This window comes from Lolium perenne, chromosome 4, assembly GCF_019359855.2.
Source record: "Lolium perenne isolate Kyuss_39 chromosome 4, Kyuss_2.0, whole genome shotgun sequence".
NCBI lineage: Eukaryota > Viridiplantae > Streptophyta > Magnoliopsida > Poales > Poaceae > Lolium > Lolium perenne.
In genome coordinates, this window is record NC_067247.2 from 321,621,339 (window position 1) to 321,647,921 (window position 26,583).

Genomic DNA, 26,583 nt, shown 5'->3' on the forward strand with positions numbered 1-26,583 from the left:
GACTAGGCCTCTTTCACCTAAAGGCAAAGCTGAAGATCCCTCGAAAAAAAAGGCTAAAGCTGAAGAAGGTGAAAGAGAATCATCTGGCAGAGTCCGAGATCTTCAGTTTAGTGTTTGCAGCTGAGGATTAGTCTAGTCTAGTTTATGCTTTCCCAGCTTTATCCGTCTTGTCTTAGCTGAACTCTCTTTTTACTCACCTAAACCATGCCACCAGAAGTTTTGCATAGGATAGCAAGATCAGATTAAACTGTTCTTAACACAGAAAAATCGCTTGCTTCATTTTTCTGCCCAAACGGATCCACACTGCAGCCTGTAGTAGTGCACAAACAATGACATGTTCAACGCAACAAAAAAAATCTACTGGAAACATGATGATTAAGAAGATGGTTTCCAAGTTAAGTCCATACTCTCCAACGTTGGTAGTTATCTCTCATAGATAGCCTAAACTAGGATAATTACCAACAGTGCTTCACCCAACTTCAGCCCTTTCATATAGCACATTACACCGAGAACTGTATCAGATCCTGCACGACAAGCAAAATAGCCAGCACCTTCCTTCTCCAGTGATGGAATTCGAAATGGTACTCAAGGTTGGCTGCTAGGAAGCTTGCTGAGGATTGAGTGCTCTGGCTTGTGGTCACACTCAAAATCAAGGTGAACGAACGCCCGCTCGACTTCAGGGAGTTCCTCGATCTTTATCTGAAGTGATTCTCCAATGGCATGCGCCTCCTTGAGTGGCAAGTCCTCCGGGAGCTCAATGTCAACCTGCCAGTCAGTTAACCACATGAGTCGTAAAGTTCATCAAAATACTCAAGGTTGGCTGTACCATTTCCGTTAACCACATGATTCGTGAACTTAGCCATCCTTTTTGCAAAATTCAGTTGACGTAAAAATCTTGATGTTGGTTCTGTCTTTCTTTCCCTCTAGTGAAAAAAGAATGTTTGCATGCATGCTTTTTGAAAAAATAAAGTTCAAACAACGCATTTGGTAAAGAAAGGAATACATTTACAATCAGTTGAATTTGGAATCAGTCAGCGCCCAGTGTCTCAAACAGATGCACAATAATATTCATCTCTTTGTTAATATTGTAGGGAAGGGAACAGATTAACTTAAAAGATGAGCATGCAAAAGAGCATAAAGAAAAATGATATACTAACCTCAACAAAGTAAAGGACCCCAAAGGTGTATGCCCGAACTGTATCAACACGCTTAATTTGAGGATCGTGCCTGATAGCTAGGTATGTCAACTTCTGCAGCACTTCCGGGGGAGCTGATTCACCTACTAGTGATACTGCGTCCAGGATAGTGATATGTATTAATATCTAACATGTATCAGGATATCCTAATCTGTAAACTGTAACATGCAATGTAATCCAATGCAAAAAGGAGGCAGTTTACTTGTATGTCAGTCAGTTCCAAATATTTTAGAGCCATTAACTGATTTAAGTTATGCATTGGTTTTGATAATATAAAATGCTTCTTGTAGCAAGTATTTAAGGTGCCCATATCCAGTAGCACTGCCAACAATTTGTCCTAAAAGATGTTCCTGTACTGAACCTTTTCCCCCCAGCATGAGTTTATTCATATGATCTGAGGACTATTTGCAAGTGCACTGATGTTTCAACTGCCGAGTTTTAATGTTGTAATGAATAATGCACACCTGCATTTTCCCACACTGTTCCAGACCAGTTTGTAATTGTGTAGACTGCAAGGACGATTGCGCCAACTGGGTCGATCCACCAGTAGAACCTGTCACCAAGAACAGCAGCAGCCAAACCAACGACATTTGTGACCACATCAAAATAATGATCCTGCGGAAACCAACCCATCACATTAGTTTTACCAAACTGATGCACATTTGTTCATTTGAATATAGTCGAATTGAGAACACAGTAAGATATAAACCTTAGCATACGCGCGGACAATGTTGTTACCAGATGTCCGGCAGTAAAACCACAGAGCTAGCTTAACTACTGTTGCAAAGATCATGATTGAATATAGCCATATAAGTTGTACTGAGTTCAATTTATCTGGAGCCTCGTTCACTACCAGCTTTTCAGCAGCTTGAAGAAATACTTGGAATCCTGGAAATTTACAATAAATTTTTTTAAATCTTGAAGACAGATACATGCCCATATCAAAGACAAACAAGTAGCGACATCACTTGATTCTCGACGAAACTCCTTTTCCAACAAGGAGCAAACATACCTAAAGTAGCCATAACAGCTGCGAAGATGATAATGCCTACTGGTTGCACCCTCAATTTACCAATTGGATACTTGTAGACGTTGATGCTTTTCATCGAGAGATGTGTGAACCAAAGGATACCACCAGCCATGAGATCGAGCAATGAATCAAGTGTTGATGCAGCTATAGCAATCGACCCACTTTTAACTGTGGCATATATCTGAAGAGAAGGAGAGAATATAAATTGTGTAATAAACCTGAAGGTGTTCAAGTGAGTGTACTAAAAAAAGAGAAATGCCAACCTTCAATGCCAAGAGAAGAATATTTGCATAATTTGATATTTTCATGGCAAATTCACTCTGTCTTTGCTCCATGAGCTCTTCCTCTTCACTTATTACATTGGATTCTTCTATTGAGTCAACCTCCTCAAAGGATCTCAAGGTGGCAAACTGTTTCTCGTAGTATTCTTTCTCTCCTATATAAGTCCAACGTGATCACATTAGAGCGTTAAACTAATAAAAGAGTTGATGATGTGCATATGGTAAGAGAGAAAATAGTAGGTTACATCGTACTTGTGAATCATGGAGAACCATCCAAAACTACGAAATATTAGGAATTGTTCATATGTGATACGCTTGTAAATCCCAACACAGTAAGGTATGACATGATGATCTTCACCGTAAAAAAATATGAACTGTTTGTAGGTAAAAAATATCTTCAGGTAAGAACGGGAACATCTGGAAACAGATAAAAATTGGAACACCAACTAAAACAGTAAAAATAGGAATAGGAACATTAAAAATGGATTTGAATTGTGCATCGTTAGTAGATTATTAATGAAATGATATCACCCACTGTTCAACATTTGTTTGTGCCCCGAGAAACAGCAAGGACAGACAAGGACATTCTGAGAGGTTGAGACAGCTAGCATGGATTGGATCCAAGTCCAGCTGCTGGTAGAAATAGAATAACTATCCCATTTGTTTCAAAGAAACAACGAAAGTGAACACAATAGCCATTGAATAGTGAAAAGGTACAGCCGATGGAATAAATTTATGTGATGTTGAAAGCAAGCAACACTCTGTTTGTCTCAAAGCAGTGCATGTTTGGAATGTCGTCCAAGAGAAAACTGGGTTTTGACGAGGTTTGAGTCATTTCTACCTTGTATAGGAATAATTCTCATCCCTCGCAACTGGCACAATTAATTTCAATGAAGAAAAGTCTGAATTCTCAACTTTGCTACTTATATATTTACAAAAAAAGAGCAAATCGCAGATGCAGAACGTCCTGACAAAGCTAATGGTATTAAAAAGCTAAGCCGGATGCTATTGTAGATTCTAGATGTCCCCTCTCTTTGAAAACTCGTTGTTTTGTCTTGATGTTTTTAGTAAAAAACGAATTGACTAAAGATCTAGAGAGAAGGAAATACAAGTACCAAAGACCGCAAAAATGAATTGAGCAGCAAGCAAACACAGCTAAGGATCACATTAGTTTCAGGGAAGTTATGAGCAGAGGCACCACGCCATATTATACTATTGCATCTGCTACTTATGATATGCGTTGGATATTCTCCAGAACGAATCAAACTTCCGACCAAATCAAACAGAGAAAGGCACTGGGACAAGTTTGAAAGAGCATACAACGGATGAACTTTTGACCTGGGGGCAGGAACGTGACAAAGAGGTGAAAATGTCACCCAATACATGTAACATTACTTACGTCACAGCCTGAAACCATAGGGAACAATTGCAAGCACCGATAAATAGCAAAACCAAGAACTGTTCCATCCTAAAGTAAGAAAAGGTACCAATACATAATCAATAAGAAACAGCTCACAAGAATCAATCAAGAATATACAAAAAAATGTACTTTCTACCAGTAATACATCCACAATTAAAGGCTCAACGATCATCAAATGATCGTATTATCCGCGGGGTTCCGGAATCTAGGATCAGAAGTACAGCCACCAACCATTCAACCAATTACCAGCTCCCCACCACGAGACTGAAACAAGGAAACCCCACAAAAGTGCCACCTCGCTGACAACATTACAGCGACCAAAACGCCAGCTGAATGCCAAATTCAGATCAGAAGGAAAAAAGAAAATCTTGTCCAGGGCAGGAGGTAGTAAATGCGAGGAGGAGGAGGAGGAAGAGGGTTGTAGAGCAGAACCTTCGCGGAGGCCTTTCGAGCGGGAGAAGTCGACGTGGGACGGCCTCTCCGGGTCGACGGCGTCGAGCACCTTCTTGGGCAGGCGCGACACGAACTCCCCGCGCATCGACCCCACCGAGTTGTTCCGCCGCCCGGGCCCGCCGGCGAGGAGCGGCGCCCGCGCGTCATCGTCGTCGCCGCCACCATTCGCGTCCATCCCCGGGCTCGAGTCGAGGCCGCCTCCTCCTCCGTTCCCCTCTCCGCCTGCCTCTCTCTCTTGCCGAGTGCGCGATTGATTTGATCGTCCTCTTCGCCGCTTCTTATTTTTGGCGTCTCTTCGCGATACGTTTTGTAAATACGGCACGCTACGGGGGCTGTGCTTAAATGGAGACGCGAAATCTACGATCACAGGCGGCCAACGGTGGCGATGCTGCCACGTAGCGGACGGCTCAGATTCAGAGTATTAATTACGAGGGTAATTTTTGAGGTAGCACCAGCTACCACCTGTGCAGGGACAGCCCCATCCGTCCCGCTTTATCTGCAGTGGTTAATTAATACTAGTATACTACTGTATATACTCTTTGGTCCAACAGCTAGGAATGGGCAGGGTTGTGATGGTTGTTGACTCATGTCATCATGTTCACTTGTGATATTTTCATGGTGTTTTTGTGAACCTTCTTTCAGGTCATTCGTTTTGATATATCAGGTATTAAGCATGTCTACTTGGTTACTGGTGCATATGTTTAACACTTCAAATAAGTTATATCTTCGATAACGCTTCTCACCAATCATGTGTTGTTCCAACGGGTGATGCGGGAGAGCCAAACCTAGCCCCACCACTACCATCTTTCTGCCCCTTGTTGATGATTGAGAAGAGCACATAGAAACCTTGTGTGGCCATAGGTGAAGGCCGCGATGAGGCCTCTCATCCTAGTGGTTTTCGGAGATAGATGATGTAGTTATCCATGATCTCGCAAGGTAAACAAGGTGGGGCTGTGGTGTGGGGCTCACACACGTCTCATCTCCGAACAGCCTGATTGATTGACGTCGCAAGATCTGGCATGGGGCTAGGACAACCGTGTCTTCAAATATGACAACTACCAAGCGGTAAATGGTCAAACATCCACGATGGGGGCAGCGGAGCGAGTCTTCACGATGGTGCGGTTGACAGTCCCAGGGCGGCTAGTGACTTCATGTACTGCATTTGATTACGAGTCAAATCTAACCGCAACATACAACCAACTCGGGTCCCTTCAAGATAGTTATCCTTAGGTGTGTGATACGGGTTGTGATCTCGATCTTCACGATCGGCTGAACAACACAAGGGAAAATAGAGAGTGGAAACACAAGAACACGGTAGCAAATGCAAGGTAATGGGATAAATAGTGAACCATACTCTAATTCACAACCGTCAACACACGGTTAGCGTAGCCTTTGGATCACAAGTTGCAAGTAAACCTTTACTCTTGATGGAACCATTTTCTCCAAACAAGCCCACCGATCCAATAGAATCCACCAGTGAAAGAATGGCTAGATGTAGCTAGTAGAGGACTTGAAGTCCACAAGAGGAGGGTCTTGGATTCTAGATGGGGAATACGGGGAGAAAATCTCCAAGTTCTTAATTCATGTCGAATCCTAGCTCTGATGGGGAGAAGGGGAATTTGTATAGGCCTAGATGCAAAATGTAAGTCGAGAGGAGGCTCCAGGAAAATCAAGCAAGGGTCTCCAGGCTTATGTGGTTGTTGTAGTCCAATCCCAAAGTTGTGTAGGACGAAGTGTCCGAGCCCATATTCGGCTCCTATCTATTACAATCCGAAGTGTATGGGAAGATTAGGGTGGAGACTCTAGGTCATGGCGAGCTGAAGGTTGTTGTCGAAGCAGTGGTGGTCAGAGTCTTTGTGGGCTTCTTCCGTCCCCTCTTGGTTTTTGGTTTGTAGACTCCCGGTGTACAGGCTAGGGGATCCGGGTCCTGGGGTCACCCAGGTCTTCATTCCGAAGTGTTGGGCCTTGTTCTAGCTCCTCTTAGGTTAAAGCTAGAGTCTTCTTGTGCTCGCCAAGCAACTTTTCTTTCTTCTTCTCAAAATGCCCCCTTCTTGATCTGGAGCTTCTCTGTCATGTCTTCTGGCCCCTTGCCTTCACACCTAAGCCCACAAATGTTTCTTGCATTAGGTAGCAATCCACTCAAGGATGTATAGAGACCACACGTGTTTAGAATAAATTCAGCCCTCTTGTGATGCCTTCACTCATACTTGAGATGGTGATGTTTGGGATACCAACCATATAACACAAATAGGCCTAGTGCACTCCGCATCGAGAGCCAACTAATGCGAGTGTATGCATATATCATTTGAGAGGTGGGATGTTGATATTGGTGTGCTGATGCATGTAAAATACATACATGAACTTTGTCCTTTATCATATTGAATTCTCACATATTTGTAGCATATATGATGTTAATAACATGTTTTATATTGATTTATGGGGATTTACCAATGATTCCCTTTATTTGGTTTATAACTATGCGGAACAGGAAACCCTATTTTGTGTGGTTTTCACTTTCAGAGATCTATACGGAGTTAAATTGACCTGAGATTTTTGGAGCATCACTTTTTCATTGGGCGAAGAACCATGGGGGTTTGGAGGAGGCCTGGATGGGCCTGAGGCCCAAAAGACATCAGGTGGCGCGCCCAAACATGTAGGGCGCACCACCCGAGGTCTTTCGACTGTTGATCGTTCAATTGACCTGATTATTTCGTCCATCGACGTATTTTGACCTAAAAATCACTATATATATGGCCCTGGAGAGTTCTCAGGAGGAGAGCACCGCAGAAGACACAAACACGAAAACACCGCAGAGACTTTTGGCACTTGATGTATGTCTTTACTTGAAGACTAAGTTAAACTTATGGTTAAATCGTTGTCTAGACACAATGGTTGCCTTCCTACATTCTCCAATGTTTTATTGGAGGCATTAGGACAGGAAGACAATCTCACATAATAAAATTAAAAAGAAATTACTATCACAATCATCCGATAAAGGGACAAGCAGAAAACATGCTCACTACTCTATGTCGCTCTTTTTGCGCAGCTCGTGCCCACCTCTCCTTAATACTATTATTAATATACATGAAACCATTGCCTGTACTCTTGACATATTATCGAGAAACCACATACATGATCACCGTTTCTTACCCAATCGGTCTGGATGCGGTTTTTCATGGTTAATTCCCTCTACTTCTGTATTTGGCACGCTGGATCTCATAAAAAATACTCCCTCCTTCTTTAAATAATTGTACGCTTGACATGTCTCAAGTCAAACTTTATTAACTTTGAATATTTTTCTAGAAAAAATATCAGTACTTATGACAATAAATTAATATAGATAGATACATCTTGATTTGTAGTTTAATATTATAGTGATTTGATGTTATATATGTTGCTATTTTTGTGTATGTTGGAATCTAAGATTAGTGTAATAGTACTCTAGTAGAGTCTAGAATGCTCTAGGGAAATTGGAGATTAGTAGTAGTCTCCTAGGAAAGTCTAGAATATTCCAGTAGTGTGCTAGAATCTAAGTTAGTTTATTAGCAAAGTCTAGAGTATTCTAGGGAGTGTTAGTATAGTAGTAGTGTCTAGACTATTCTAGTGTATGAGTTAGCATGTAAGCCTAAGTTGAGCTATATATATGAGAGGGTGTGGAGGTCCAAGTGACCAACCCATCCACAATTTCCCCAAAAGCCTACATGGTATCAGAGCTAGAGGCAGTGATGGTGTGTGCTACGGGCTGCCTGTGGTGATTCGGTGGAGTGAGGTGGAGTTCCGCAAAATCCAGGGGAAATACAACAGACGGGCAGAGGAGTGGAGTGCTGCCCAGGTAGAAGTGTTGATGTGAGCTGCTGTAGAGGTGCGGAGCCAACCGTCTGCAGCGTTCGGAGTGGTGGTGAATCTTGCAAAGTTCGGTGTGGTGGTGAAGGGAGCAGCTGGGTGAGGTGCAGCTGCTTGTGGCTTGCAGTGAAGAGGGCGAAGCAAAGGTGCTGATTCCTGCGTGTGCGAGTAGAGGACAGAGGAGAGACCTAAGCTGCGTGTGCAACCAGAAGAAAGATCCAGAGGGGTCGAGAGATCTGCAAGAGTAGGTCAAATATAGCAGAGAAGAGAAGAAGCACATAAGCTGGTTTGTTGGTGATTTTCAGCAATATTGATCAATGGGGGAGAATCAAACAATTGAGAAGCTACTTGAGAAAATGACTCAATTGATCAAGAAGATTGAGAAGTTGAGACAATCAAGGGAGAGTGCAGAAATTCCTAAACAAAGTGGAAAAACAACTGTCCTAGGAAATTGTGTGAATCTTGCACAAACAGAAGAAGCAATCTCAAGTCAGGCTCCTGCATTAAATGGAACTTGTTCAAATTGGATTCTGGATTCGGGAGCATCAGCACATGTCACGGGTAAGTGGAGTGAGTTTGCATCATATACTCCACATCCACCCATGCATAAAGAGACAATCCAAACAGCCGATGGAACTTATCAACCTGTGAAAGGGGTCGGCACAGTGAAATGCACTCCGTCCATTACATTGTCTTCGGTATTATATGCTCCATCGTTTCCGGTGAGTTTGGTGTCTATGAGCTCTTTGGTTGATGATATTGATTGTCGAATAATTGCCGATCGATATAATTGTATAATTGAAGAGAGGAAGACTGGAAGGAGGCTTGGGATAGGTGTGAGACATAAGGGATTGTGGTACTTGGATAGAAGGGAAACCGATGAAGCGTTGTGCACTGCTCTCACAGTTGTTACCAATGATGATGAGGCAAGGTTGATACTCCAACATTATCGATTGGGCCATATGTCCTTTGATACTATGAGCAAGATATTCCCTGAAGAAATGAAGAAGGTGGACAAAGAAAAACTTGTGTGTGATGCATGTGAGTTTGGAAAACACACCAGGACATCATATGTGAGTCGTGGACTGCGGAGCACGTTGCCCTTTGTACTGATTCACTCTGATGTATGGACTTCCCCGGTGGTCTCTGTTAGCGGGATGAAGTATTTTGTCACCTTCATTGATTGCTACTCCCGAATGACTTGGATATATCTTCTGAAACATAAAAGTGAGGCGCTTACATGCTTCAAGGACTTTTATGCATATGTCCAAAATCGCTTCAACGCTAGTATTCAAATTATCAGGACAGATAATGGGACGGAGTATGTGAACAATGAATTTGGCAATTTTCTTTCCCAAAAAGGAATACTTCATCAAACTTCATGTCCTGATACTTCTCCACAGAATGGAGTAGCTGAAAGGAAGAATCGTCATCTGCTGGAGGTGGCTCGATCACTTATGTTTACCATGAATGTGCCCAAATTCTTGTGGAGTGAAGCGGTTATAACTGCTACTTATCTCATCAACCGGATGCCCTCAAGAGTGCTTGGGATGAAGACTCCATATGAAATGATCTATGGCCAAAATGAATTCATCGTTCCGCCAAAGGTGTTTGGGTGTACTTGCTTTGTTAGAGACCATAGACCTTCGGTGGGAAAATTGGATCCTCGTGCTGTGAAGTGCATCTTCATTGGATACCCATCTGGACAAAAGGGCTACAAGTGTTGGAGCCCTAGTGAGTGGAGAACATTTGTTAGCATGGATATGACATTTAGAGAGTCTGAGCCGTTCTATGGAGAGAAGACGGACCTCAGCTCGTTGTTTGACTTTGACTCTCCTAGCACAATCGAAGCTAGTCGAGAGGGGGAGAGTGAACTTTTGAGGACAAAGGAACATGAACCATCCAGAGTTGTTGTTGGTTCAATTCCATCTCCTACGAGTGAAGAGAGATGGACAAAGCCAAATGAGGAAGAAAATCTAAGGGTGTCTACAAGGAGACAAGCTACAAGTGAAGAAAGATGGAGAAAGCCAAACGAGGAAGAGAACTTGAAAGTGTATACACGGAGAAAATCGCAGCATGAGCAGCAGCAACAACAGGTTCCCACGACAAGTGACACACAGGTGCAGGGGGAGCAACATGTGCAACAACAGGCTCCCACGACAAGTGACACACAGGTGCAGGGGGAGCAACATGCTCCAACAGGTGTTGAAACTGATGAATTGTCTGATGACGCAGGTCCATCTATTACAAGGGATTCAATGGACTTGCCCATTGCCTTAAGAAAATGAACCCGAGCTGCAGCTAGAAAACCTCCAAATTGGTACCAGGAGGAGCATGACATTGCTAATTATATATCATATGCATCTCTATCTACGAACTACAGGACCTTCATCGCATCATTGCAATCTGTGGTGATCCCAAGAGATTGGAAAGAAGCAAAACAAGATCCAAAGTGGTACGAGGCCATGTTGGAGGAAATGAAAGCTCTTGAGAAGAACAATAGATGGGATCTTGTTACTCTTCCAGCTGGAAAACGTCCAGTTACTTGCAAATGGGTGTATTCCGTGAAGCAATCCCCAGAAGGGAAAATAGAACGATACAAGGCAAGGTTGGTGGCAAGGGGTTACAGTCAAACATATGGGATTGACTATGACGAGACCTTTGCGCCTGTTGCAAAGATGAGTACTATAAGAACTCTTATTTCTTGTGCTGCTAACTTTGGTTGGCCCTTGCATCAACTGGATGTCAAGAATGCTTTCTTGCATGGAGATCTCCGGGAAGAAGTTTATATGGACATTCCACCTGGCTTTAGTAACTCCAACACCCAGTGGAAGGTGTGCAGATTGAAGAAGTCTTTGTATGGTCTCAAGCAGTCACCAAGGGCATGGTTTGATAGGTTCCGGAGAGCCATGCGCAATATGGGTTACAAGCAATGTAATAGGGATCATACCGTGTTCTATAGGCATTCAGGGCGTCGTATTACCATCCTTGCAGTTTATGTGGATGACATTGTTATCACTGGAGACGATAATGATGAAATAAGCCGGCTGAAGATGAGATTGAGCAGAGAATTTGAGGTTAAGGATCTAGGACAACTCAAGTATTTCTTGGGTATTGAGATTGCGAGATCTCCTAAAGGAATAGTTATCTCTCAACGGAAATATGTGTTGGATCTACTCAATGAGACTGGTATGCTTGGGTGTCGGCCTGCTTCAACTCCTATTGAGCAAAATCACCAGCTATGTGCTCAGTCAGGAGATCCAGTTAATAGAGAGCGCTACCAACGGCTTGTTGGTCGACTTATCTATTTATGCCATACGAGACCTGATATATCTTATGCCGTGAGTGTGGTGAGCCGCTACATGCATGACTCAAGAAGTGGACATCTAGAGGCAGCTTATAGAATTTTACCTATCTGAAAGGAAGTCCTGGAAAAGGTCTATGGTTCAAGGCCAATGGGCACTTGAGTGTGGAGGGATATTGTGACGCTGATTGGGCAAGTTGCCTTGATGACAGAAGGTCAACATCAGGCTTTTGTGTCTTCGTAGGAGGAAACTTGGTATCTTGGAGGAGCAAGAAGCAGCATGTGGTCTCAAGATCAACTGCAGAAGCAGAGTATAGAGCAATGGCGGTGTGTTTGTGTGAGATGTTATGGATGAAAGGCCTCCTATCAGAATTGAAGCTACTGCGGAGAGGGCCATTGAATCTTTGGTGCGACAACAATTCAGCAATAAACATTGCTAACAATCCCGTTCAGCATGACCGAACAAAGCATGTGGAAATAGATCGATTCTTCATTAAAGAACGGCTTGACGAAGGAACCTTGAAGTTAAGCCATGTAACCTCTAGAGAACAAATAGCAGATTGTCTAACCAAAGGATTAGGTAGTAAGGAATGTTTGTTGGCATGTAACAAGATGGGAATGATAGATATCCATCGCCCATCTTGAGGGGGAGTGTTGGAATCTAAGATTAGTGTAATAGTACTCTAGTAGAGTCTAGAATGCTCTAGGGGAATTGGAGATTAGTAGTAGTCTCCTAGGAAAGTCTAAAATATTCCAGTAGTGTGCTAGAATCTAAGTTAGTTTATTAGCAAAGTCTAGAGTATTCTAGGGAGTGTTAGTATAGTAGTAGTGTCTAGACTATTCTAGTGTATGAGTTAACATGTAAGTCTAAGTTGAGCTATATATATGAGAGAGTGTGGAGGTCCAAGTGACCAACCCATCCACAATTTCCCCAAAAGCCTACAGTGTAAAACTTTAGTTAAATTTTAAAATGTTTGGTACTTATTGGCGGACAGAGGGAGTAAGGAAGATCTTCAGATTCTAGCGGGCGTAGGAACAGATTTGCCATGAATGTCCCTGGGCATGCCGGTTCTTCCCTCTTTCGAAAAAATGATGAGCTGTCCTTACAAATGACTTGCCTTATCATAAACCTAAAAAGTAAATCTTCACATTGCCATTCAGCAGAATGGGTCCGCGTTGTACTCATCATGTGGCATGTGGTCGTATCGTCGGAATTGTTGTACTCTAGAATCTAGATAGTCGTATGAATTATATTCTTCTCCCGTTAATAGGCAGAGTTTGTCTTTTTGCCGGGAAAAATAGCATCTCTTAACTGGATAAGGCACATTAATTCGATTCATTGACTGAACTCAACTTCATGCAAGCTGGTCCAGCGATTTGTTGTTTGCATTCGACCTCAGCCACAGGTGCTACGTAGGGAAGAAAAGGTTGGGGAATAACGATGCAAGTTGTTGCCGGCTACTGCACGCCTAGTCTGAAATGAAAGTTTCTTGTATATTTTCCTTGTCCGAAATGAAAGTTTCTTTGTATGACTTCTTGTATATCTTCCTTGTCCCTGTTTATTTGCAGGCGCATTTTCTCGATAGGTTTCAGGTCTTCTATTTCTTTCTCTGAATTTGCCGACTCGACTTATCTGTGTTCGAGACCTTAGACCTGACAATTTCTTAGCAATAAAAGGTACTGATATAAGAGATCGTCAACTAAATGGTTGATTCTCCGAGCTTTCAGGTGCAGGCTTGTAAACGGCATAAAGAAAAATCAGGCGCAACTAGTCTTGAAAATAGAACAATGATTTGTTCAGGTCGATGTCGCCATGATCATCTCGGACAGTCGACGGCATCACCATATCTCAACATTTGGATGAGTAGTAGCGCTTACTGAAACCAGTCACCAACAGTCAGTTAGCGTCACCAAAACCTCCGGCAGATCTAGCAAACCGGAGCGGGTTTCATTTCATATCGATCTGCTTTGGTTTGAAACTGCAACAGCCCCTGAATTTGGCAGTTGTTTTAATGTGTCCGGGACCTCTGTATAGATTTATTGTTCGCAGCTCTGTTGTTGACACGAGCCATGAAATTCTGGGGGAGACAGTGACCTTAGCCTAAACTAGAACTAATCAGAAATAACTAAATCGGAGTCGTTCTAAAAAGAACATTAAGAATGGTACGGCTTGCAGGTCAGAACTTCATTTAGGAGTTTGCCTGCACAATAATCCAAACAAAGCTAACAAAAGAAAAGTTCGGTTTGGCCAGCGAGAATTGTGCTATCTTGCGACAGATTGGACTAAACACAACCAGGGTTTGTTTGGTCAACTGTATATCTTCTCCGTCTCACAGATATGGTCGCCGTACGTTGGCCCGTTGCATGATCACTGGAACGGACTAATACTAGTATTCATGAAGGTTTATCTGTGCAGATCGGGATCTACTAACTCGGCACCTCACATGGCTTCCACTGCGAACTCGCTGCTACTGGTAACTGGTCGTGTCTTAACCTAACAACACATGCTGCTGCCTGGGTCGCGACAAGGAGGGGAAAATTATCAGGATTCAGGAAGAGAAAGCTACTCGGTGTGGGTCTCTCAAAACTCTTTTCTCTGTAGCTAGCTATCGTACACGAACGATGTGCTCTCTCCCTGCAGGCCTCGCCATTGTTTTTCAGATCCAGAGAACAAAGTCGTGCCAATCTGCTTGCGATACCGATATACCAAGTGGCGCGGCAGAATGATGATGATGGGGCGTACGATGATGGAGATCGAAGAATACGACGGAGCACCAGAAATTCGCGATGCAGGGGTGCGCCGATCAGATTCTGAAACGCTATCTGCTATTCGGCTAAGCGGCCGGTTTTCCTTTGTCTATTTCTGGCTGTTCTCTTCTCCACGACTGCAGGATGCAGACTTTGTTTACTAGCCTGAGAGCATGGGTTTCGTAAGGAAAAAAGGAGAGAAAAAACGATGAAAAACCTAGCTAGGAGTAGCAGCTGCAGACTTGGGACCTCACGATCGAACCGGCCGGCGGCGATACCCACGCAATGTGCGTCACAGACCCGTTTCTCGTCGTCGTCGGTAGTATCGCTGATCCCTGTCATGAGAAAGAGATGCGTGTAATCGCTTGAATGCTCGGACCAGTACAGAACGTACGTAGGAATCCAGGCAAGGCGACGCATCTTCAACGGCGTGCGGTTGCAGCTCCGGTGGCTGCTTCTCTCCTCTCCCTCTCTTGACCATCCTCTTGTTCAGACGCTGCCAGGAAATTCTGAAAGGGACGTGTTACGTGTAACGCTGCTTGCTAGGTCGCGACGCTTCTCCCTAGCGATCTGAGCACTGTTTTGTTTTTGTTCGGGAGGATTTCTTTTCTTTTTCTTCCAGAAAGAGCTCACTTCATGCATGCAGCATTACCAAGTCTGAAGCATAGACAGTGTGGAGGATTCGTCTCTTATATTCACATGACTCGAGATTAACTCATATCAGCAGATGACAGTCTGAACTCTGAAGATAGATACTAGCCAACTCGTTAGACCGCAAACTGAACATCTGCAGCTACACTGAAAACGTTGTCCATTTCCGTAGCGTTCTCTTCTGAGACAGCTACTCACCTTAACGTTTTCTCTCTGATCGGAATCTTTGACGATATGGTTTACTATTGCGTCCTGTGCAGTACACTAGCGGCACGGTTTGTCGCCCACCTCGCTGTAGGATAAGAACAGATGCAGTCCGACCCCGCTCGTACCGGCCGAAGGAGACAGGGTGAAAAAATATCGGCTTCTAATCATCAATCCGAAGGGTACGAAATGCAGCACCGCATATACAACTAAACATCGCCACCTAAAAACCGGCCCTATTCTGTTTGTTCCGCTCAGCGCCGCCTCCTGAAACCCTAGCCTCTCTTTCATCTTCGTTTCCATGGTAGATTGGTTCCTCCTCCTCCGGCCCGCCTCACCAGCATCAGGAGGGGTAGGAAACCCAAACTGTGCGGGGAGTTTTTTTTATTAAAATAGTATTTTTATAGATTAGATTATAGTTTGATTGCCGTGTTCTTCTTGGTCTCCACCGAATGAAGATGACATCGTTTTCAGTAAGTGATCTTTGGTTATTCGTTCGATGACGAGATATTCTTCCCGATGTTAATGGTGGTGTTGGAAGATTACAATTTTCTAGGTATGAGCCTTTAGATCTTACTTCATCAGATCGATTTTGGATCTTTTCTCAAGGTTGCCGCGAGGAAAATTGTCCTTGTAATATTTCTCCCGGCTACTACGTCTCCGAAAATGGTGATTCACGTTCTGAGCTCTCCAACGATGTTGACCAAGCTATTCGGTTATTTTTTTTCCTGTCATATTGGTGTTAGTACTCTTGCTGTGTTGCTTGACTACTTTAATGGTTGCGCGTGTGCACGTAGTCTTGGCATTGCGGTTCAAATTAAAATTATGAGAGAACATTCATTAATTAGTATTTACAGATTTATGGTTTGGTGTTTATCATCGGCTGTTTTCAGAAAAGTACAAGATTGTGTCACTCAAGAAGAAGAAAGAGTTTGAAGACCTTCAAGATTTTCTCGTTTTCTTTAGATTTTATTTCGTAATAGCTAAAATCAGCTCATGTATCTCTACCATGTACTATTTCTTATAAATATATGGTATTGATTGTTAAAAGAAAAATGGCCAACTAAACACTAAACCTCAGCAGATAGATGGATATGTACAATGCTGCAACTGCTGGAATTCGGCAATGTATACTCGTGAACCGATAATTCACTCACGCAAGGACATCCGGGTGTACGTCTCTGTCTCTGTCCATCACCTTCTCTTTGGATGATAAGGGCATCTCCAACCGGGCGACCCAAACGGACGTCCGTTTTGGGTCGTTTGGGTCGTCGCGCGGACACGCGGACAGCGTTTCGGTCCGTGAATCCGTTTGCATCGCACAGTACGCCCAACGCTCTGACCCAAATAATTATTTCGGCTTCTTCTTCCTAGTAGTACTAGTTACCACGCCGGAGGCCGCGCTCGGCACGCCACGCCGGAGGTCGCCACGCCACGCCGGAGGCCGCGCTCGGCACGCCACGCCGGTGAGCGGCCGCCCTCCTTCCCCGCGTCCCAAGCCCAAGCTCTCCGCCGGAGCTCGTGTCCTCCTCCTCCGACGACGAAGGGGACGAGCCCATGAAGGTCCCCAAGCTGGACAAGGCGGCCGCCGCCGCCAAGCTGGGCAAGGCGCCACCGCCAAGCCGGATAAGGCCACCGTGCGCGCCTGTTCCAGCACCCACCGCGCGCGCGCGCTCCGGGACCTCGACATCGAGCAGCGTACGAGCGGGTGCGGCGCGGCGGCGACCGGGCGGGCGGCGTGGGGCGGCGACCAGGCGATGGCGGCGCGGGCGCGGCTGTCGAGGTGCGGCATGCGAGCTCCCTGCCCTCCCCGCGGCCCCCGCCTCGGCGGGCTGCGGCTGCAGCGGCCGGCGTCCAGGCGAGGCGCGGCCCTAGGCGCGCGAGGCGAGGCGCGGGGCGTGGTGGGGCGGCGCTCGGCGGTGCGGCCTTGCAGGGGACGGGGCGGCACGCGGCGAGGGCGGCGAGGCAGGGCACTGGGCGGGCGTCGTGGGGCTCGGCACGGGCGGGCGAGGCGGCGCGGGGCGCGGCCGTGGTGGGCGGGCGACGGCGGCGCGGGGCTCGGCCGTGGCGGGCGTCGCGTGGCGCGGCCGTGGCGGGCGGTGCGGGGAGGGGCTCGGCCGTGGCGGGCGGTGCGGGGAGGGCTCGGCACAGGCGGGCAGCGGGCGGCGGAGCTCCACGGCGCGGCGGCGCCGCTCATCACCGTTTCGGCCGCGGCGACCTCCGCGAGGACGAAAAACGGGCCATGCTTAGCAACGGGATCCTCCACGCGAGCTCGACGGCGGCGGTTGGCCGGCGAGCCTATTCCGGTGGGGAGCGATTCCATATCCATGGCAGAAGAGAAAAAGAAGGAGAGAGGAGAGAGAATGCTGTGCGGGCCTGGGTGGTGTTGACTAGTGTCGCTGCCATGTGGGGTTTGGGAGGACACGCGCGGATGACCACGGACGTCCGCACGCGTCCAGCTCGTCCCAAATTACTCCCAAATTTGGTCCGGCTTTGGGTCGTGCCGGACACCACAGCTGTCCGTTTTTATTTTGGGTCGGCCCGTTGGGAGCAGATTTTACCCAAACGGACCAATCTGATGTCCGTTTGTCCGTTTGGGTAGCCTGGTTGGAGATGCCCTAACTATGCAGAGATGTTGGCCACTTGTACGTGTGTTCTTGTGTACTAATAGCTCTATTCCAATTTTAAGCAAGCTAAGTAAAATTTGATCAATTTTTTAGAAAAAATAATCAACAAATATAATATTTTATAAGCATCATATAAAGATATTTCAGTTTGTGTCTATGATATTGGTTTTGTGTTTTACATGTTAATGTTTTTTAAAAACTTGGTCAAACATTACATAGCTTGATTTCTCAAAAATAATATAATCCTTTTTAATTGGAACGGAGGTGTAGCTGGGAGGCTCCGGCTGGCGTGGTGATGAGAGGCTGCAGCGTCTTCACCACGATGGTCATGTTCAGCCGGAAGTCCGAGAGAAAATTGTAAAAAACCACCGAATTGAGGGTAAATACTTCAAAAGAGCACCACTATTCAGCTTTCTCGCAAATCACCATCAATATACGGGCAGACCGGTTGCAAAACCATTGCTAACAGTCATTTCGGGCAGTTGTGCCCACTTTCATTATTGACATGGTGCTCTATATAATGTTCAAAGCGAGATGGCTGCTAGAGAAAAATAATTCTATGAGACCTGGTCCACAAGTTCACCTGCGTTGACCAACTCCACGAATGATACGTGTCCAGAAGAGAGAGAAAAAAGTACATGATTGGGTTGTTATTTTACATCTAAACTGGGACTCATGCCATGTGCCAATTTCTATTTGGGTGAATTTGTGAACCAGGTTTCATAGAATTATTTTATGTCGCTAGACAATGCTCATTTCTTATTATTAATTTCTACTCCCTCTAGCGTTCAATTGGGACGTGCCCGTGCTCTGCCGCCACTCCTCCTCGAGCCATACAAGGCCGACCACCGCTCGAAGTTGCCACACGCGAGCCACGAACTATTCCTCGACGGCGCTGAGCTCGAGGAGGGCCTGCAGTGTCGTGTTGCCATTGACAACCCTACAGGTCTCGAGCAACAAGCACGACAGGAGGAGCTTGCTGCCGGCGATCTCAGTAGGGACTCGTGACAACGACCGCCCCATGCGCGAGCTGAACGTGGTCATCGGCATTGTGGCTCTGGACTCGGGCCCCAATGGCTTCGGTGCGACCTACGTGCAGTGGAGCAAAGAGTGGAGGAAGATGAACACGGTGATGACGACAAAAAGTTTCCTGTGTAGATTCCTTTAGGAGTAAGGACCCCTGGTTCGGGACAAAGCTAAATGACATGTTCGTTGGTCTCGACGAGATCCAAGGAGACGGGAAGCAACATGATGCCGATAGCGGCATGCTCCAAATGCTATTCGCATTATCGATGAATAGATGGAGAAAAGAGCAGCGACATGGGGGCGGGACAGAGGCCATGACTAGGCAGGTTGGAGATGTGAACTCCTTGCCTGGTAGCCGCGGCGGGGAGCAGGCTACGCGGCGGATTTAATTTTTCTTTTAGCTACCGTTGATAAATTGGAGAGAGTGCATGTGCACTAACGTCCGTCTCTACCTACAATTACGGTTATGCCATGTCACATCAGTCAGAAATCAGGTTAAACCGTGCTTATCGACCGAGAGTTTTTGTAACGGACTGTTAGACAATGTAATAGGTCTCTCTCTCTCCGTATACCATACGTATTGTGTACTGGATACAACATACAATGTACAATGTGCCTCACTATATAACATGAAACCCGTACCAGCTCCACGTACGGTTCCGTGAAAAACTTCCACATGGTATAAGAGGGACCTATTCCCTGACCTAGCTGCCAAGCCGATCGCCGCCGCTGCCGCTGGATACCAGCCGCCGCCACCGCCATCCAAAACCTTTGCCGCCGCAAGCAAGCAACCTGCTACCGCCGTCGCACACATCTACACGTCCAAATTCCAAAAACCCACGATCAAACTCGCCGCCGCTGCTCCTTAGCCGCCGTCGCCCAAAACCCTAAACCTTCCAGAACAACAAATCCGCCGCCGCTGCTCCTCAAGCCGCCGCCGCCCAAAACCCAAACACTCAGACATCAAAAACCGTCGCTGCTCCTCCTCTAGCCGCCGCCGATAAAACCCGCCGACAAAATCAGATCTTGCAACGCATCTACTCCACGCATTAGATGGCTTCGTCCTCCTCCTCCACTACTTTGGCCGCTTCCCTCGGTGCTCCTCCGACCCAGCTCTCACACGGGAGAATGCGCTCATCTGGAAGGCGCTAGTTGTCCCTGCTCTCCGAGATGCATGTGTGCTCTATCTGGTTGAAGGTGAAGACAAGGCTCCTGCAAAAGTCCTCGAAACAGAAGATTCCAACGGAAAGAAGGTGACTGTTCAGCACCCCAACTATGCCTCCTGGATTGCTCGTGATCAACAAGTTCTTCGTTGGCTGTTGAATTCTTTGTCTCCTGATGTGCTAGCTCATGTCATTGGTCTTGAAACGTCCGCTGAAGTTTGGGATGCTCTCAACACTCTTGTCTCTGCCTCGTCAAAATCCCGTGTTCAACATCTCAGGACATCACTTGTTGAGACTAAGAAGAACACCATGTCTGCTGAAAAATACTTCTCCAAGATGAAGACCATTGCTCAGGAGCTTGATGCTGCTGGAAAGCCTATAGATGATGATGAACTTGTGTGGTATGTGCTGAAGAATCTCGGTGGGGAATACAACAATTTGATCACTGCTATCCGTGCCAACCCAAACACCACCCTATCTGACTTGTTTGGCCAAGTTCAGGCATTTGACAGAATGCACAAGACAGAAGACACAAGCTTCACCTCCTCTGCCCACCTTGCCCGCCGTGGTGGTGGTGCTCCATCTCGGGGCCAGGATCGGTGGCATGATGACCGTGGTGGCCAGGGTAACTGGCGTGATGACCGTGGTGGCCAGGGTAACTGGCGTGATGACCGTGGTCCTCCACGCCAGGATCGCTGGCACGATGATCGTGGTGGCCAGGACAGGTGGCGTGATGATCGCCCACGTCGTCGTGAGGATGATGGGTGTGGCCGTGGTGGGGGTGGTCACCGTGGTGGCTACCAAGGCCGTGATACTGGTGGATATCAAGATCGCCGCGGTGATGATGACCGTCCCCACCGACGTGATGATGGAGATCGGTGTGATGATGGTGGGCGCCGTCGTGATTGCCAGCCCACCCGCTTTGTTGACACCACTTGCCAAATTTGCACAATTTATGGTCACCCTGCCAAAGACTATTGGTGGCGTTATGAGGAGGATCGTGATCGTCGTGACAATGGAGATCGTGGTCACAAGGATGCAAACTTTGCTTCCCATGGAGTTGATACAAACTGGTATTATGATACAGGTGCTACTGATCACATCACTGGTGAACTGAATAAGCTCTCCACTCATGATGACTACAATGGCCGCGATCAGGTCCGCACTGCTGAAGGCACAGGTATGCACATTAGTCACATTGGTCATTCAACTTTGCCCACTCCTCATGCTTCGTTTGATCTCAATGCTATACTACATGTTCCTAGTGCCTCAAAAAATCTTTTATCTGTTCATAAGTTCACTCTTGATAATCATGTTTTCATTGAGTTTCATCCTTTCTTTTTTGTCATCAAGGGGCAAGCAACTCGACGCGTCCTCTTTAGAGGCCCTTGCTATGGAGGCCTATATCCATTGATGCCCATCTCCACTGCGTCCTCCAAGCATGCATACATCACAATAAAGCCATCATCCTCTACATGGCACCGCCGTCTAGGACATCCATCTTCGTTTGTGGTTCAACAAGTACTTAGGAAAAATAAGATAGCTTAGACCCCAGAGAGTACCCCATATGTGTGTGATTCATATCAATTGGCAAAGAGTCATCAACTGTCATATCCTATTTCTAGCAGTAGATCTACTGTTCCCTTAGAACAAGTTTTTTCTGATGTATGGGGTCCTGCACCTCTCTCTGCTGGGAAACATTCATACTATGTAAGCTTTATTGATGATTTTAGCAAGTTAACTTGGATTTATTTGCTCAAAAGTCGTGCTGATGTTTATCAAGTCTTCCTCGATTTTCAGAAATATGTTGAGCGTAAGTTTGATAGGAAAATTATAACAATGCTAACTGATTGGGGTGGTGAATATGCAAAGCTCAATTCCTTCTTCCAAACAGTTGGTATCAATCACCATGTTTCATGTCCTCATGCTCACCAGCAAAATGGTTCTGCTGAACGCAAACATCGTCATATATTGAAGTTGGTCTAGCTTTGCTTGCTAATGCATCTATGCCTCTTAAGTACTGGGATGAAGCTTTTCTTACTGCCACTTTTCTCATAAACTTACTTCCCAGCAAAGTCATTAACTCTGAAACTCCAGCTGAACGTCTCCTTCATATGACACCAAACTATGATGCCCTTCGAGTCTTTGGTTGTGCTTGTTGGCCCAACCTTCGTCCTTACAACACTCGCAAACTTGATTTCCGCTCCACTCGTTGTGTGTTTCTTGGTTATAGTCCTATTCACACGGGTGTAAAGTGTCTAGACATAAATACTGGACGAGTGTATATCTCCCGTGAAGTTGTGTTTGATGAAAATGTGTTCCCTTTTGCCTCATTGCGTCCTAATGCTGGCCCTCTCCTTAGAAAAGAAATTCTCCTTCTTCCATCATTCACATCTGAGTCTAATGAGGGTGCAAATAATGTTGATGATCATGTGCCTATTGTGCCTATTACTAATGTGTTGCAAGCTGCAGAAAATACTGATGAAAATTTCAGGCAAAACAGTGTTGAAATTCCTACAGAAAATGAACTTGACCATGAGGCAGAAGAAGACGAAACTAGCACTGAAAGCCATGCAGATTCTGCTGCAGATTTGTCCGATCTCGAGGAGCCTCAGCCCGAGGCTGATTCTCCCGCCCTCGGGTCGCGCGGAGATGCTCCGGCAACATCTGTCGGACACACGCCTCCGGCCCGTCCTGGCGCTCCACCTGGCGAGCGGTCCCCGGCGCTGTCGGCTGCGCGTGGTGGCCACGCGCCCTCGCCCAACCCTGGCGCGACATCTAGCGCCTCGTCTGCGTCGCCCGCCTCGACTGCGACGCCTGCTGTCTCTTCACAACCTGCTGCTGATCCTGTCCTCTCTGGATCGTCTGCGGCTAGCGATGGTGAGAGCGATTCTGTGGCGTCTTCAGAACATGAACAAGAGCAAGATCAACCTCCACCACCACCTGTTTCTTCTGTTGTTTCACCTCCACGTATTCGTACTCGATTGCAGCAAGGTATAAGATAGCCAAAAAGGTATACTGATGGTACAGTTCGATATGGATTGTTTTCTTCTACAGGAGAACCATCCACTCTTTCTAAGGCACTTGATGACTCACACTGGCGTCAGGCGATGGATGAGGAATTGAATGCGTTGATGGAAAATAAAACATGGCACCTTGTTCCCCCAAGCAAAAATAAGAACTTGATTGATTGCAAGTGGGTATATAGAATTAAGAGAAGAGCAGATGGGTCAATTGAGAGATACAAAGCAAGATTAGTTGCAAAAGGATTCAAACAAAGGTATGGCATTGATTATGAGGATACTTTTAGTCCCGTGGTTAAAATTGCTACTATCAGAACTGTTTTATCTGTTGTTGTTTTTCGTGGATGGCATCTAAGGCAGCTAGATGTCAAGAACGCGTTTCTTCATGGTGTTCTGGAAGAGGAGGTCTATATGAAATAACCTCCTGGTTTTGAAGATCCACATGGACCACATCATGTTTGCAGACTTGATAAAGCATTGTATGGTCTGAAACAAGCACCAAGAGCATGGTATTCTAGATTGAGCTCCAAATTATCTACACTGGTTTTACACCCTCGAAGGCTGACACGTCTCTACTTCTTTTTAACAAGTCTGGCATCACTATGTTTGTTCTTGTCTATGTTGATGATATCATAGTAACAAGTTCTTCCAGTTATGCTATTACAGCTCTTCTTCGAGATCTAAATGAGAACTTTGCTATCAAGGATCTTGGTGATCTACATTTCTTCCTTGGTATTGAGGTTAAAAAGGTGAACAACGGTTTGCTCTTGACACAGGAAAAATATGCTACAGATTTACTCAACAAGGTTGGCATGCAACATTGTAAGTCAGCTCCAACACCTTTGTCTACTTCTGAACAACTGTCTCTCACAAGTGGTACACCTCTTGGCTCTGATGACTATACTCAGTTTAGAAGCATAGTTGGAGCATTACAGCTGACATTGACTCGACCTGATTTGGCTTTCTCAGTAAACAAAGTATGTCAGTATCTTCATGCTCCTACCACTGAACATTGGACAGCTGCAAAACGTATTCTCGGATATGTCAAGGATACACTAAAACTTGGAACTACTTTCACACCCTCATCATCCACCTTCTTAAGTGCTTTCTCTGATGCAGATTGGGCAGGAGACATTGATGATCGATGCTCTACAGGTGGTTTTGCTATCTTTGTTGGACCGAATCTGGTCTCATGGAGTGCAAGGAAACAGGCTACAGTGTCTAGATCTAGCACAGAGGCTGAATATAAAGCATTAGCCAATGCTACTGCTGAATTGATTTTGGTTGAAGCTCTTCTTGCTGAACTTGGAGTAAGGTTGAAACAAAAGCCGACTATTTGGTGTGATAATCTGGGTGCCACCTATCTCTCAGTTAATCATGTGTTCTATGCTAGTACCAAGCACATTGAAATTGATTTTCATTTTGTCAGAGAAAAAGTTGCAAGCAATCAGTTACCCATTCGCTTTGTTTCAAGCAATGATCAAGTTGCAGATGGTTTTACTAAGCCACTTCCAGTTAAGAAGCTTGTTGAATTCAAGCGTAATCTCAACCTGTCAGCAGGTTTCGATTAAGGGAGGGTGTTAGACAATGTAATAGGTCTCTCTCTCCGTATACCATACGTATTGTGTATTGGATACAACTTACAATGTACAATGTGCCCCACTATATAACATGAAACCCGTACCAGCTCCACGTACGGTTCCCGTGACAAACTTCCACATGTCCATATATACTGGTTGCGGTTCGCGAAAAACCCAAATAATAGTGGTCTTTTAAAAGTAGTTGCTCAAAATATGGTTGTTGTTTGCAATTTTCTCGAAAACCAACTCATGTTGCACGCCGCCACTGCCACCATGTGAAACATAGGCGCACATAATAGAATGGTATGATCTGAAGGAGAATCATGGCCATGTTATTACCTTGGCTGCTGCTTTTGATAGATAGAGTTTCCCAGCTTCGGATCAACGCTCTACTTCATCTTTTCCTCGCTCAACCTCAGTGTCGCCTTTCTTAGTTTTGCGCCAATAAGAGAACTCGTCGGTAAGAATGTGGATCTTGGTAAGACACGATGACAATAATTGCAAGGTTAGAAAGACTTGTCCCATGTGTATAGTATGGACCACAGGCTTCCTCCATATATAAGGATGACACCGAAGTTGTAAACGCCGATCTTCATGATCAGATGCCCAGTCATTATAGCGACCGCGTCATCATATACCTTCACGGAAGAAAAGACGATCACAATATGTTCATGAATTATATTATGGACGTGGCTAGTTCTCGGTTACTCAAAATAATTTATTGCTTTAATAACACAATTTTATTTGTAATTTAGTGGCGTAGTCATGTGTACAGTTTACCCCTATGAACGCACACACGCACACCCTACCCCTATGAGCATCTCCGGAAGACTGAGCTAGCGGATTGGATCTTGAAATTGACGAAGTCACCATAGGCGCCTCGCTGTCGACGGGAACGTCGCCTCCCACTGAATGAATATTCCGCCTTTATAAGACACACAGATGTTAAACCTGGGCTTTGAACTCTGGTGGACTGGGGGTACAGCCACCCACCTAACCACCCAACCCCAGGTTTCTTTCCCTCGTACATATTTACGCGTACATGCTTGGCACATAGACAGTCTGAACCTAACCTACACGTAGATCTTGGCAGTGATGGAGCCAGCAAGCCAGCTCAGGGGTGTGAGCTTATACTGTTCAGCGTGTAACAGCATAAAAAAGGAGCTGCCATCCGTAATTTTATGTTGGAACAAACGCTTCCAAAGCTAGCGGAGTTGCACAATTGGGAGGCGTAACCCCCCTGCTTGTTTCCCTTATTTTTTTTTAAATGGAGGCAAAAGTTTTACCTCATCTATTAATTAAGAAGAAAATGCTCAGTTTTTAGGAAAATCGAGCAAAAACCTACAACAACATGGCCAACTCCACATAAATCCAGCGTAACAAAGACCCAAACAACAACGCCACACCTACTCTAGCCAACACAACGGACCACGAGATGACATGAACTAACTCTAAACACGACACTCTAGCACCGCGTCGATACAGATATGCCATGACATTGGGGGCACCCATCAATCAACTGCGGATACAGGGTAGGCAACAGCTAAGGTGGCAAGAAAATCGCAAACCTCTCGGACGACAACAACACCTTGCATTCCAGACTCAGCAACCTCATCACCAATAGAAACCACGTGCATGTTGGACTCAAGCGAGATAGGGGCGTCAGCATCAACAACACCACTCTTGTCAAAGCCAATTGCCTCACTTGGCGAAGAAGTCACGACCAAGATTTCGTGCGAGTCGGTCCTCACTTCCTGTAATATCCCAGGTAATGGGGTTACAAAAATAGAGGAAACAGATGTGTGCATTGCATTCATGCATAGAAAATCCGGGGAATTTTCGCGCTTTAAAGTAAAACAGTCACAGTAACTGAAGTTTCACTTGACCTTGGTGGAATTGAAGTAGCTCATCAAATCCAGTGCTATAAACCTCAATGTGACCTTTACTAAAAACCTGCTTTGGGTAGAGATGATTTGATCTAAGGGATTAGATCAAATGGATCTAACACAACAACACTTTAATCAATGATCAATT

General features: G+C 45.6%; 1 protein-coding gene across 1 annotated transcript; it reads right to left on the reverse strand.

Annotated features, from left to right (window-relative positions):
• Nucleotides 1-337: 337 nt before the first annotated feature.
• Nucleotides 338-4,687, reverse strand: LOC127296281 (metal tolerance protein 4). Its single transcript, XM_051326321.2, has 7 exons — nucleotides 4,360-4,687; nucleotides 2,490-2,662; nucleotides 2,209-2,407; nucleotides 1,906-2,084; nucleotides 1,661-1,811; nucleotides 1,158-1,291; nucleotides 338-765 (listed from the first exon to the last, which is right to left on the reverse strand). Exons 1-7 carry the CDS (start codon nucleotides 4,553-4,555, stop codon nucleotides 586-588), a joined length of 1,212 nt encoding a protein of 403 aa, XP_051182281.1. The 5' UTR covers nucleotides 4,556-4,687; the 3' UTR covers nucleotides 338-585.
• Between the last annotated feature and the right edge of the window lie 21,896 nt (nucleotides 4,688-26,583).